The sequence below is a fragment of the Oncorhynchus keta genome, chromosome 14 (genome assembly GCF_023373465.1).
Source record: "Oncorhynchus keta strain PuntledgeMale-10-30-2019 chromosome 14, Oket_V2, whole genome shotgun sequence".
NCBI classification, from domain to species: Eukaryota; Metazoa; Chordata; class Actinopteri; order Salmoniformes; family Salmonidae; genus Oncorhynchus; species Oncorhynchus keta.
This window is the reverse complement of record NC_068434.1, coordinates 23,592,276-23,606,258: the sequence shown is the minus strand read 5'-3', so window position 1 is coordinate 23,606,258 and position 13,983 is coordinate 23,592,276. Positions and strand designations below refer to the sequence as shown.

At 41.3% G+C, this 13,983-nt stretch overlaps 1 protein-coding gene across 5 annotated transcripts; it reads left to right on the top strand.

Moving 5' to 3' along the window:
* The first annotated feature begins 632 nt into the window (after positions 1–632).
* Positions 633–7,752, top strand: LOC118393033 (LIM/homeobox protein Lhx6-like). Of its 5 annotated transcripts, none has more exons than XM_035785221.2 (9): positions 633–836; positions 1,109–1,662; positions 2,914–3,096; positions 3,334–3,455; positions 4,375–4,595; positions 4,954–5,054; positions 5,264–5,371; positions 5,542–5,722; positions 5,939–7,751. In XM_035785221.2, the coding sequence occupies exons 2-9, from the start codon at positions 1,585–1,587 to the stop codon at positions 6,019–6,021; spliced, it is 1,077 nt and encodes a 358-aa protein (XP_035641114.1). In that variant the 5' UTR covers positions 633–836; positions 1,109–1,584; the 3' UTR covers positions 6,022–7,751. The 5 variants fall into 5 exon arrangements, with proteins under 5 accessions (XP_035641114.1, XP_035641112.1, XP_035641115.1 ...); XM_035785219.2 differs by having other exon boundaries at positions 1,105–1,662; XM_035785222.2 differs by having other exon boundaries at positions 634–836; positions 1,105–1,662; positions 5,276–5,371; positions 5,939–7,750.
* The last annotated feature ends 6,231 nt before the right edge of the window (positions 7,753–13,983 follow it).

Here is a 13,983-nt window from a genome sequence, read left to right as displayed (position 1 = left end):
AACCAGGGTGTCTGTAGTGACGCCTCTAGCACTGAGATGCATTGCCTTAGACCGCTGCACCACTCGAGAGCCCCAGTGACACTCCCCTGAATTACAACTCCATGGGGAAACAGGCGGAAGACATTAATGTAACAAGCAGGACAATGTGGTTCCTCCAATTCATACTTAGTCACATTTGTTTTGGTGTCAGAACAATTAAGTAGGTCTACAATTCATCAATGGAAGTTCCTGAGACAATCCCAAAGTGTAACACGCAAGGAACACTCAATGTCCTCATAAAGACGTTGAATGCTGTTTGCAGTGTGTTCTCTCTACAAGAGAAAGAGGTGTGGCATGGTTTTATAGAGAGACATTCCATTAAAGGATGCCTCCCATCAAAACACACACACACTTCTGAAATGTCCAATAATATTGAGATTTGTTGAATTTAAGAAACCAGTAAATGAACAAATAATTAGACCTAAATGTTTATTTTGATTGGCGAATTATTCATATTTGATCTCCTGTTAGTATAAAACAGGGGCAGGCCACCGTGGTCCTGGAGTGCAGCAGGCACTTCATATTTTTGATTTAACCGAACTGGAAGACCAGGTGTGTTGAATTTAGGCAATCATTGAACTGATCGATTAGTTGTTGGTCAGGTGTGGTGCCTAGTTGGAAGAAAATTCTGCAGTACCTATGGCACTCCAGGAGCAGGGTTGCCTTCTGCAGTACCTATGGCACTCCAGGAGCAGGGTTGCCTACACCTGCTTTAAACGTTTCAGTATCTCCAGTATGATCCAAAAAGTATGCAGCTGATTCAAACCATCACAATTACTGCAGACAAAGTGAATGGGGTAGGAAACATAATTTAGTGCTCCTGTATTTGTGAATTGACCACAAATCTACTTTTTTCTAAGCCAAAAGTTTTCTATTTCACATAATAGTAGGCCTATTTATTTAATTGTAAGTATCATATTTATGCATGATCTCACATTTACTGTAGCACTTTGAAGCATCCATGTATAGTAAGGCCTATTTTCATCATCTGCTGCACGCAACAACAATACAAAAACATCTTAATTATGTTATTTATGCCCCCACCCCACTCCTATTCCTCTCAAGGCAGACCGGAGTAACGTCCCTTTTGAAGAGGTGGAGAGGGCGAGTGCCCGAAGGACCAGTGATTGTCCGTCATCCCCTCAAGAGCTTTCTTGAATGGAAACCGGTCGCTGAATTTCCTGAACGCACCGACCTACACCGTGCAGAGCGCGCGGGATAGCCTTCCCAACTCAGCGCATGCCGATACATCGCAGGCCAGCGTCGATTTGGACTAATTTGCTGCTGGTTGCAGCTTCAACAATATATAGCGCAAAGGACTGTATCTTGGAAATAAACACCAACAGGGAGTGGCAGTAAAGCTAACTGTCATGGACAATTCAACCTACTTTAATGAATGTCCGTGCAAGGGGTTAAACGCTTTTTTTGCTGTTCCAATTTACATTTTCATGTGTAAAATTGTAATTCGCTACTAAACTCATTCCGGGACCCTACTTGGATACCGCCTGCCTCTCACTTAGACTACAGTGTTAACGGGTCCCCTGCATGTACTGGAACAATGACGTTTCATCTCCACTCCCGGAGGAGAATAACGTCTTATTGGACAATGTTTTCGTTAAGCAGGTATGACATGACATCTAATTATCTGAGTATATGCAGTATAGGCTATCGACTCACTGCAAGTGAAGACTTATGCTAATTGCTCGGCTGCGCTGCTCGTTGAATAGCCCAGCTGATTGCCTTTTTGTTTTCCACGTTCCAGCCTGTGTTTAATGATAATTATAAACACATTTCACAATTGTGCTAGCCTAATTTTGTTTAAACGAAGGACAAAATAGATTCTGAATTCCACCCAAAACCAGATTTCTGGCACTCTTTGAATACCGTTTTAATCACCAAGAGAGGCTCAAGTGGCCTATCATAAGGGAAGCCGAGACAATCACCCTCCTTTATGTTTCAAGATCAGCGGCAACTTATGTAGGCTACTATGAATAGTGCGATGTTCAATTGAGGCTCTTCAAATCTTAGTCTTGTGTTGAGAAATTCGATTTTCGATTACGGCTATTAAAATTAAAATATGCAATTATTCTGGTGGCGCGATGCCTTCTCTGATTGACAGCTGAAATTGACACTGGCTGCCTCTTATCCCGAGCATTTGAAGCCATCACTAATTGCAGGTAGTCCATCTTTTCAGTGCTTTCGATTGCAAGGGAACTATATGCGATTATTTAAGGAGGTAGTTTACGGGTTGTGCGTAAAAGAAAAAGATAAGTCCTAATTATAATTGCTTCAGCAAATGTAGCTTTTGTCGCCAGGATTTAAATGCAGTAGAAAGTGTTATTCATTGTTTTGGACTGGATATAGCTTGCAGTATGGGCTGGTAGGGATGCGTAATGCTCAGAGCAGAGCAGGGCGCAGTGCAGACTTTTGGCGCAGCTCCAGGCTTCATCTACACCGCTGTTTCTCCACAAACAGAATAGCTTGATAATGGTGAGTTATTCCAACTTAAGACATTAATTATGTTATCTAATCAAAATAGGAACATCGACATAGTGTAAACTGATAATCGGAGTCTTGGCCGAACCTGGACTACCTGTTTTTCATTTCCCGACCCCCCCATTTTCATAGTTTACTTTTGTGACAGGCCTTTTAAGTTTTGTTTTCAGTAGCAGGGTGTTGTTCTAAGGCCATTTCATTCGAAATCTGTGTTGCATTTAGGCTACTGCATACAATGCTTGTTTTCTTGTATCCTGTGAGTTTGTCATGTGCTGTGCCATGTGTCCTGTAATTTATACAAGTCGAGAGGCCTTGTAGCCTACCTTGCATCCCTGGCGATATAAGATTATGACAAGAAAAATCTATCCCAAACCCCAGTCTCACTCGGACGGGGAGTCTCACGCAGATGTAAAAGAAGAGGCTCCTCTCCTGCCCAGTCCTCCGGTAACACCGTCTATGTGCTCGCATCCGACACTGGCCTCCCCGACGCCAGTTCGGTCCACGGGGAAAAACCAGTGTGCCAACTGCGGCACAGAGATCCAAGACAGATACCTACTGAAAGTGAGCATTATAATGCCTTTAGTTACGCTGCTCAAATCAATAATAATTTAATATTGAATTTAAACCCTGTTTATTCCTCACGAATTGCATGCATATTTGCATAGTCTTTCACATTACTTCAATTTTATAGAATAAGTACGCCGAACAAAACATTATTATTATATGATTGTTGTTGTTGTTATTATTATTGTTATTATTATCATCATTATTATTATGAGTGTTTATTTATCATTGCAGGTGAACAATTTGAATTGGCACGTGGGATGTCTGGAGTGTTCGGTCTGCAGAGTATCATTACGTCAGCACAATAGCTGCTACATCAAAAACAAAGAAATATTTTGCAAATTGGATTATTTCAGGTAGGGTAAGTTTTGCTATTTGTTTTCCTTAAAATGTATGTTCTATGTTTGGCACGAGGACGAATGTTCATAAACAATAGATTACTTATCATATCATCGTTATTATACATTTTACTAAAAATGCATTGTTATAAGGCGAGTGTTTCATGATGTCTTGGGGCAAGTACACAGGATTGTACTGTTTTTTTCGTTGTAACTTCTAAATCAAATAAATACAACTACAAGTTTTACGTTTGGTAAAGCAACAACAAATGCAAATCTTTTAACGAGGCTATTTGAATAAAAACCGAGACCATTTATAACATATCATAATAATGCATAATAATAATATATATTATATTATATATAATAATGCATACTTTACGACCGATAAATCGTTTTTGTCACGTTCTTTTTCTCCTCTTTATATATATTTTAATTGTTGTCTTTGGTGATAATGTGGCGGACATTATCAACATTTTTACTCTCAACCATGATTCTTACAACTTTGAGATCACTAAATTTAGATTATTCGTTTTGTTGATCTTCATTTATTAGAGTATTATTCCCCCCTCAGACCGGGGCCATTGCTAAAACATTATGTCCTTTATCAAGGTCTCTTTTTCTCACTCACTCTATATTTGAAGCATGTCAAGTAAACGCGATTGTTATATTCTCATCATTATTCTATAATTAAATTGTTATTATGATCTTATTGCTGTTGCTTGTTATGGTTTTAATTATAACAGAAGGATAAATAATATTTGATTAAAGTGAAATTAATTTGGAAAACTGTAAGCAATGCTGTCTAATCTTTTACAATAAAATTACTTATTTCTATCCCTGGCCTGCACAACATTTCAGGTGAAGACAAGTTTATTTTCATTAGGAGTAAAAAGACTAGTGACAATTCCCCCTGCTCTTCTCTGTCTCACCACAGTAAGTTTGGCACCAAGTGTGGCCAGTGCAGGCGCCAGGTGTATGCCAGTGACTGGGTGCGGCGGGCACGGGGCAGTGTGTACCACCTGGCCTGCTTCGCCTGCTACTCCTGTAAGAGGCAGCTGTCCACAGGGGAGGAGTTTGGTCTGGTGGAGGGCAGGGTGCTATGTCGGGCCCACTACGACACCATGGTGGAGAACCTCCAGAGAGCGGCTGAGAACGGTACGTGGTCAGACGGGTGTCACAGACAATGTCAGGGGGTAGGGAGCCCAAATATGAGCCAAGGAAAGGGTACTGATTCCTAATACATTTTTGTGTGGGATGCATGCTGCCTCAGAATTTAATCAAGTAAATCGCCATGTATGGAATTTTCCAGGTAGGATTCATCCCTGAGTAAACTGTATTTGGTGAGAATTCAGACATAATTGGTGCCCTACGTTTCTTAATCTTAGGATTGTATGCTTTCATGTCCAGCACCTGCACACATTACATGTGTAGCCTATTTCTCATTCCGTTGTTTTATGAGACAAACAATATAACGCTGTGTGGTGTTTTTTTCCACCCTGTTCGTGTGATTTAGGGACGGGTCTCACTTTGGAGGGAGCCTTCCCCTCTGATCAGGATGGCCAACCCAAACCAGCCAAGAGAGCACGTACTTCCTTCAGCGCTGAGCAGCTACAGGTACTGTCGGTGTGTGTTTACATGTGTGAGTGAGTCTGTGAAAGTGTGCACAGTATTTGTATGACAGAGAGAGACTGAACAAAGACAGGATGAATGTTAGTTTTAGTTGTGCGTTCTACATCATTCAGATAAATGTGAATGACTGACTGAATTTGCTTGATTCAGTGAATATTCAGCTGAATTTGGAGCTTCATGACTGAGTTTGCTAGGTGTGTTCTCAGGTGATGCAGTCTCAGTTTAACCAAGACAACAACCCTGATGCCCAGACTCTACAGAAGCTGTCAGACATGACAGGACTGAGCAGACGGGTCATACAAGTATGTATGACAATATCAAACTAGTGGGTGTAAGGTTGTTGGACATTTAGGATGAAAAAAAATAATGTAATGAAATAAATAATATGATATAATAAAATCATGAATCTATACCAGATTACTTGCTGCATGCATCATTCAATGATCTTCAGTAACGTTCCATTTTCATATAGGTTTGGTTTCAAAACTGCAGAGCAAGACATAAAAAGCACCCTCCCCCCCAGCACAACGCTCACATCCAGGGAACCCCCCACCCCCACTCCAGAATCCCCCCCTCACTGCCAGACAACCTCTACTCCCCCTTTAGCAGTCCCGACAGACCACACCTGCTGGCTCTGCATGGATACATAGACAGTGAGTTGTTTTTTTTTCATATCGATGGACAACACATGCATGTACATTTAGGTGACTTTGGCTCTAAAATAATTATATTGTTTTTAACGCAGTTCTTCGATGCAGATGATCAAAGATAGTTACTGACTATAATGTATTTCAATTCACACCGCATCATTTATAGTTCTTGTGTATTTAGTCTAATTGAGTTTAAAAAAAAAATCTTTCTGTGCACAGGTCATCCCTTCTCGATGCTGTCCGCCCCTAACCACCTCACCCACCCAGGCATGGCCTTACCACAGTTACCCATCAGCCGCTAACTAACACCCCTGAGACCAGCACTTCCCCCACAAACTTTATTTCTCACAGAACTTTCCATCCCGCAAAGTTGAGAACATTTCAACATTTGCCTCTCCCATTTTACTATACAAGAGGACTGCTGCGGCTTCTTCCGCCTCCATGGTCTGCAGAGTTGGAAATATCACATTGTCAATTGGACGGACAGTTTTATAATGGCAGCTAGACTTTAGATCATCTGTGGAAAAACATCCCAGTCCAATATAAATATGACAATCATCAGGACCAGATTTGACCACCCATCCATTGACAGGGAATAAATTGGAACTCCGGGACCAGGATTAGGAACAGGAATACTCATCCAACAGGAAATCTCCTTTCATTCATTGTGGATTATGATTTTTCATCATCTTATTCATCAACTGGTAGTACTAAAGGTATTTCATGTTTCAATTTCCATCGTTTTAAATAATACTTTTTTCTGTCACTCTGTCAGCTTGTTTTCCTGTATATAACCCTCCTATACATAGACTATTATTTATGTGTAAGGTGACGATGAAGATTCTTCTGACCTTGTGTGTTGAGAGAGTGTTGAGTGTTGTTGTTTACTTGTTTCAGTTCAGTAAAATGGAAAGCTTATGTGTCGCTTTATTTATGAAAAAATATACTTCACCAAGAAGCACTTTTAAAAATGTTTTCAAATAAAATAAATAATTTATTGTAAATATTTTACTGATTTAATCAAATGTGCTTTAAAGGTTGTTGGAAAAAAATAAGTTGGGAAATAGAACATTACACATAACATTTATAGAAATAAAACTATTTGGTTTTACGTGGACCCAACAGGAAACATGAAGGATTTAAGTTCTATAATCGTGTGGAATAGGGAACATGCTGTGCAGAAGATAAAATACACAGTTTTACTAATTATTTCACTAACACACACAAACACACACATGTATGCATGCACACACACAAACACATTTATTTTTTACTAAATACTGCACAATTTAAACACTTTGCTATCTAAATATTGTACTGTAAATTGTTGAGCTCCTTCCTGTAGTTATACTTATGCAAAATGTGTATTCTATTTAATTACATTATCTTTATTTTTGTATTATTTCTAATTGTTGCATTTTCAGGAAGGAACCTGCAAGTAAGCATTTGATTGAACTATGTACACCATGTGCATATGAGAAATAAACTTACACACACACACACTCCCCCCTGATAGAAGCACCGTACACTCATTCAACAATAGTAAATCCATTAGGTTACACAGTAAAGGCCAAGTACCCTTTGTAACCTGTATTTAACAGCAATATTCATAAGTATGTAATGATCATGCTACAGGTTTGAGGGTCCCCAATTTAGTCTCTGTGTTTAATGGCTGCAAAAATCAATCGGATGGCAATAACCATTGAAAACGTTTAACTCTGTGGATAGTATTGATCGAGCACTATGATTCAGTCCATAAGACCTTTTTACTGTGATAATCTGAAGTTGTTGTATTAATTGACACCACTCAAGCTGCTGTTGTGGCAAGGAAGAGCATAATGAACTCTGAGGAAGATGTAGTCCTGACCGTTTCCTTTGTTAGGGATCCAAGTCAGTTATCTATTGTTAATACTAACTAAGCCTGAATTAATTCCCGCCTTTCCATTCTAATGCTCTCTTCAAGTAGGTTGACGGTCCGTTTTCCCTGATCTTTGAATTTGATCAAATGAGAGAAAATCCAGCTCAATGTACCTTGCATAAAAACGGTATAACACTTCAACATGTTTTACTACCTGTCATTCTTTGCCTTGTACAACTAAAGTCAAACACTGATTATACATAACAGTCATTGAATGAACAAATGTATTCATACTCATATTGCATACAGTGTTTTGAGCTCACGTAATCAAAATTCTCCTTATAACAGTACATTTAATTAAACAGGTATTGTCATAAGCAGTGAAAGTGAGAGAGGTACAATACTCCGGCAGACCTCATACACGCACACGTATGCCACATACGGTGGAACAAATGGAAACCACAATCGTTCCTAGCTTGTGACATTCATTGGTGCTTTAACCATGCTAATATATCTGGCATCCCAGTCAGAACCTTTCTCTGTGAGAGGGAATTCACTTGAAATCAAAGAATCTTGCTGTTGGCATTCAATAGAGGGAAATGTGTTGTAAATTTGAAAGTGCAAAGAATGACACCACCAAAGCAAAAGTATTTGTTTGACAAACCATTCCCCGAGGCATATCAGCGAACATTTACTTTAAGTAAGCTATCTGTCTATTGTTTGACAACCAGTGGAACAGCCACTCATCTAAATCTTGTTGGGGGAGAAGGATTACCATTTTTATCCTAAAAGTGTGTTTCAGGTGTCTCCGGAAGGTGGTGATTGGCCCTGGCGTCGTGAGGGAGTTTGAAATGGGGGCCAAGCAGCGACCTCCAGCCTCAAGGGCCCTCTATTATCACCATTCCCCGCAGGCACAGATCTGGGATCAGCGTAACCTTAATCGATCCTCAACCATTAGGGAGGGACACCGCCCAGAATGCAAATCTGACCTTAGAGGAGTGTTGGGCTGAGCGGGAACTGCAATAGGGAGGCGAGCAGGCCAGAGGTGGGCAACGTGAACCTATACTCTCATCCATGCTCAGAGGGACCACTGTTCACCACAAGGGGGCATACATCCAATAACCACATCATCCCAAGCCATAGACCAATGGTGCTCTCGGGAGTAGTAGCTGAGTTGCTCCTTAACACTGATTTAAGGTCCGTTTTTAATTTTCCCTCCTAATGGTTAAGGTGATGATTGAGAGGGTAAGCTGATCCAAGATATGTGCTTATGGGCAACTTCTACCCAGAACATGTTCTTGCTGCATTAGGAGACAGATAGCCTCCACCAGGCTTTCACCTGAGTGAGGCCTGAAAGCCTTGGCTAGGAGACAGAGAATGTTAGATACATGACTACATGTTCCTTGACCCAGTGACACAGAAACCAGAGCTACAGTAAAAAAATAGGGGTATATACTGTAGATAGAAGCAGCAACAGTGGCTTCCCTTGTGCTGTGATTTGACCATTGAAGATTTAATTAGAGATGGGTATGCATTGACTGAGCCAGGTGTGGATCAGGCAGAGATGTGAAACCCACCCAACATGAGTGGAGCAACGGAGAGGACATTACCATGCCTGACACATGGAAACAAGGACAAGGAGGAGGAAACGGGAGTCTCAGGATGTGGCCAATTACAGAGAGATGGAAAAGAACAGTCAGGAACAACAGCTGAACAGCTTGGAATTTAACATGAAGTTTACATTCATTCTAATTACTCTAATTACAATGTAATAACTTTTTTTTTCTTAAAACAAGTCATTATGAATGGTCTCTACAGCATATTCAAAGTCCCTTTTAAAAAATGATTCCTTTACAATCAGACCAATTGTGAAATAGAAAACAATTCTGAATTCCTTGAGGTGAAGTCCTTGAGGTGACTGGTTTTGCAAGAAACTTTACCAATAACCAGTGCTATGATCTGATTTGCCTTTCTTGTGCCCTTCTAGATGTAATCTGTGAAAGGACCTTTTTGTGTGTGTTGTACAGAGAACTACCTGATGATTATCAATCAGGCATATTCTGGGCTACAGTCCAACTAAATGAGATATAAATGCAAATTGAATTTTTTTGGTCAAATCAAAATCTCTAACACAGCAACCGATGCCCATTGAAAGAATGAAGCAGACAGAACAGAGGATTTAAAACCATGTTTCTCCAGGCACAAGCATCTCTGGTAGTCATAATGTCATGCGTCTGCCCTGTGATTGGCAGGCTCAAGTGCTTACAGATGAAATGGGGCCCCATGCTAATGAATAGGCCTCTGATTGCAGGATTCCTCTTCCCGGATTACAGTGTAGCTCCACTGATGAGCAATTACATTTACAGTAGCTCTTGTCTCTGCTGCATATTCACATCCTCACATCACTGTTCCTGCTACTCACCATCATACTGATCAGCAGCACTTAACTCTCGCTGTAGACAACAAAAGTCTGTGCCGTTTGGTTTTAGTTCCTCTACCTCCGCCTCTTTCCTCTTTCTCTTCCTAAAGTAAAGTTTATTTCTGAAGTTTCATTTTCTGCCTGCTTTTCTTGTATGTGCACCTTTTTATCTGTTCAGAGGAACCCTCATCCATACAATGTATCGCAATGATATACAGAGAATAGCCTGTGACAAAAACAGTCATAATGGTCACAAGGATTTACACAATCTAACATAGATGACATACTGTAAACTAGAAAAAAATACAAGCTGTAAAAGCGCAGTGTTCTAGGAATGCCTCAGCTTGATGACAACTTTAAAAGGCCTCTTCCTATCATCTTCTTCAAACTATTTACATCGGATATCAAGAATAACAGTCATGCAAGTCCACCACAAAATATGGGTTGAGTGTAGCTTTTTTTAAGCATCAGAGAATATTTTTTGTTGGAACACTACAGTTGTACTTAAACCTCATATTTAAAGTATTTCTGGCATGCAGGGTTATTCATCGGCTGTTTTTGTGACACAAGACAGAAGAAATATCTACATGAAGGACGTTCAACCCCACTCTCTATTCTGGACCCGAACTAGCTGGATGGGGGCCAGTGGTTGAAAACCATCTACAAGGGCATAGTAGTTGACACACTCTATACATAGTAGAGCATCGCTGAGAGAAACACCTAACTTTGAGGCCAAGAGCATGCTGTTTATGAACATTATGTTGAGTTAGTTTACAAAAAAAAAAATAGTACATGTGTATTTTTGTTATATATGGGAAGGAGAAATGTGAAAATCATGGAGACTGTACACAAAGTAGTTTCTGAATGCTACAACATGAAACCCGTAGTATAATAAGCTCAGATTCTTACTATAGCACACAATACAAATACGCCTACACAAAGAAACATACACATATGCATTGAACATGAGGAGTAGCCTACCACTGAGGAAAACTAAGGAAATAGCTAACACAAATGATAAACTTTTACAACGCTCAAAGCCAACTGCCCACTTTGCAAAAATAAATATGAAACGTCAGCGTGAGTCAAAAATGTATTTATTTATCAGGGTGACAACAACTGTTAAAACTGTACAGCAGTACTTCTGTTTGATTAATGATTGCCTACACTCACTACCCTATAGTTCACTGTAACATTTTGGACGCATAACCCTGACTGTGGCTACTCTATTGTATTGTACTGGCAGGAAGGGGGGTGTAGAGACTGTGGACCAAGCATCTGGAAGACTAGCATATAGACTGTTTCCAAGCAGCCTTTTAGCTTACCGAATACACCCCTGCCCTCTCAGACATAGAATGAGAAATCAGTGTCTATATTCTTAACCAAGTTTAATTACGTATGTTTAGGCCTACAAATGATTTGATTTCTATTTTGCACTAAATTACTGAATTCAAATGCATCTACACTGAGTATACAAAACATTAAGAACACCTTCTCTTTCCATGACAGGCTGACCCCTTATTGATGTCACTTGTTAAATCCACGCTTCTAAGCAGGAATCAGGAGGATAGAATTATGGTCGGCTTTTCCAAATGGAGGGCGTGGGAGAGCTTTGCATGCACCACACACAGAGATGCATACAGATCTCTCCCCCACCCTCCTTTTGGCAAATCCGACCATAATTCTATCCTCCTGATTCCTGCTTACAAGCAAAAACTAAAGCAGGAAGTACCAGTGACTCGCTCAACACAGAAGTGGTCAGATGGCGCGGATGCTACGCTACAGGACTGTTTTGCTATCACAGACTGGCATATGTTCTGGGATTCATCCAATGACATTGAGGAGTATAGCACCTCAGTCATCGGCTTCATCAAAAAGTGCATTGACGACGTCGTCCCCACAGTGACCGTGCATACATATTCCAACCAGACGCCATGGACTACAGGCAACATCCGCATCAAGCTAAAGGCTAGAGCTGTCACTTTCAAGGAGTGGGACAGTAATCCGGAGGCCTATAAGAAATCCCCCTATGCCCTCAGACGAACCATCAAACAAGCAAAACGTCAATACAGGATTAAGATTGAATCCGACTATACAGGCTCTGACGCTCGTCAGATGTGGCAGGGCTTGAAAACTATTACGGACTACAAAGGGAAACCCAGACGCGAGCTGCCCAGTGATGTGAGCCTAACAGATGAGCTGGTAGGCTCGCGTAAAATGGCTTTTATGCTCGCTTCGAGGCAAGCAACACTGAAGCATGCATGAGAGCACCAGCTGTTCTGGATGACTGTGTGATAACGCTCTCAGTAGCCGATATGAGAAAGACCTTTAAATAGGTCAACATTCACAAAGCCGCGGGGCCAGATGGATTACCAGGACGTGTACTCAAAGCATGCGTGGACCAACTGGAAAGTGTCTTCATTGACATTTTCAACCCCTCCCTGACCGAGTCTGTAATACGTACATGTTTCAAGCATACCACCATAGACCCTGTGCCCAAGGAAGTCAAGGTAACCTACCTAAATGATTACAGCCCTGGAGCACTCACGTCAGTATCCATGAAGTGTTTTGAAAGGCTGGTCATGGCTCACATCAACAGCATCCTCCCGGATACCCTAGACCCACTCCAATTCGATTACCGCCCCAACAGATCCACAGATTACGCAATCTCAATCGCACTCCACACTGCCCTTTCCCACCTGGACAAAAGGAACAGCTATGTAAGAATGCTGTTCATTGACTACAGCTCAGTGTTCAACACTACAGTGCCCACGAAGCTCATCACTAAGCTAAGGACCCTGGGACTAAACACCTCCCTCTGTAACTGGATCCTGGACATCCTGACGGGCCGCCTCCAGGTGGTAAGGGTAGGAAACAACATGTCTGCCACGCTGATCCTCAACACTGGGGCCCCTCAGGGGTGTGTACTTAGTCCCTCCTGTACTCCCTGTTTACCCACGACTCCAACACCATCATTAAGTTTGCTGATGACACAACAGTGGTAGGACTGATCACCGACAACGATGAGACAGGCTATGGTGCCAGGACAACAACCTCTCCCTCAATGTGAGCAAGACAAAGGAGCTGATCGTGGACTACAGGAAAAGGCGGGCCGAACAGGCCCCCATTAACATCAACAGGGCTGTAGTGGAGCGGGTCGAGAGTTTAAAGTTCCTTGGTGTCCACATCACCAACTATCTATCATGGTCCAAACACACCAAGACAGTCGTGAAGAGGGCACAACAAAACCCTTTTCCCCTCAGGAGACTGAAAATATTTGGCAATGGTCCCCAGATCCTCAAAAAGTTATATAGCTGCACCATCGAGAGCATCCTGACATCCTGACTGGCATCATCGCCTGGTATGGCAACTGCTCGGCATCTGACCGTAAGGCGCTAAAAAGGGTAGTGCGTACGGCCCAATACATCACTGAGGCCAAGCTTCCTGCAATCCAGGACCCATAGAATAGACAATGTCAGAGGAAAGCCCATAAAATTGTCAGAGACTCCAGTCACCTAAGTCATAGACTGTTTTCTCTGCTACCGCACGGCAAGCGGTACCGGAGCACCAAGGACCAAAAATCTCCTTAACAGCTTCTAGACTCCATTAGACTGCTGAACAATTAATCATATGGCCACCGGACTATTACATTGACTCCCCCCTCCATTTGTTTTGTGCACTGCTGCTACTCGCTGTTTATTATCTATACATAGTCATTTCACCCCTACCTACATGTACAAATTGTATCTAACCTGTATCCCCGCACACTGACTCGGGAACCAGTACCCCTTATATATAGCCTTGTTATTGTTATGTTATTGTGTTACTTTTTATTATGTTTTCTTTTGTTTATTTGGTAAATATTTTCTTTACTCTTCTTGAACTGCACTATTGGTTAAGGACTTGTAAGTAAGCATTTCACGGTAAGGTGAGCAAGTATTCGGAGCATGTGACAAATAAAGTTTGGTTTGATTTGATGTGAAGGGG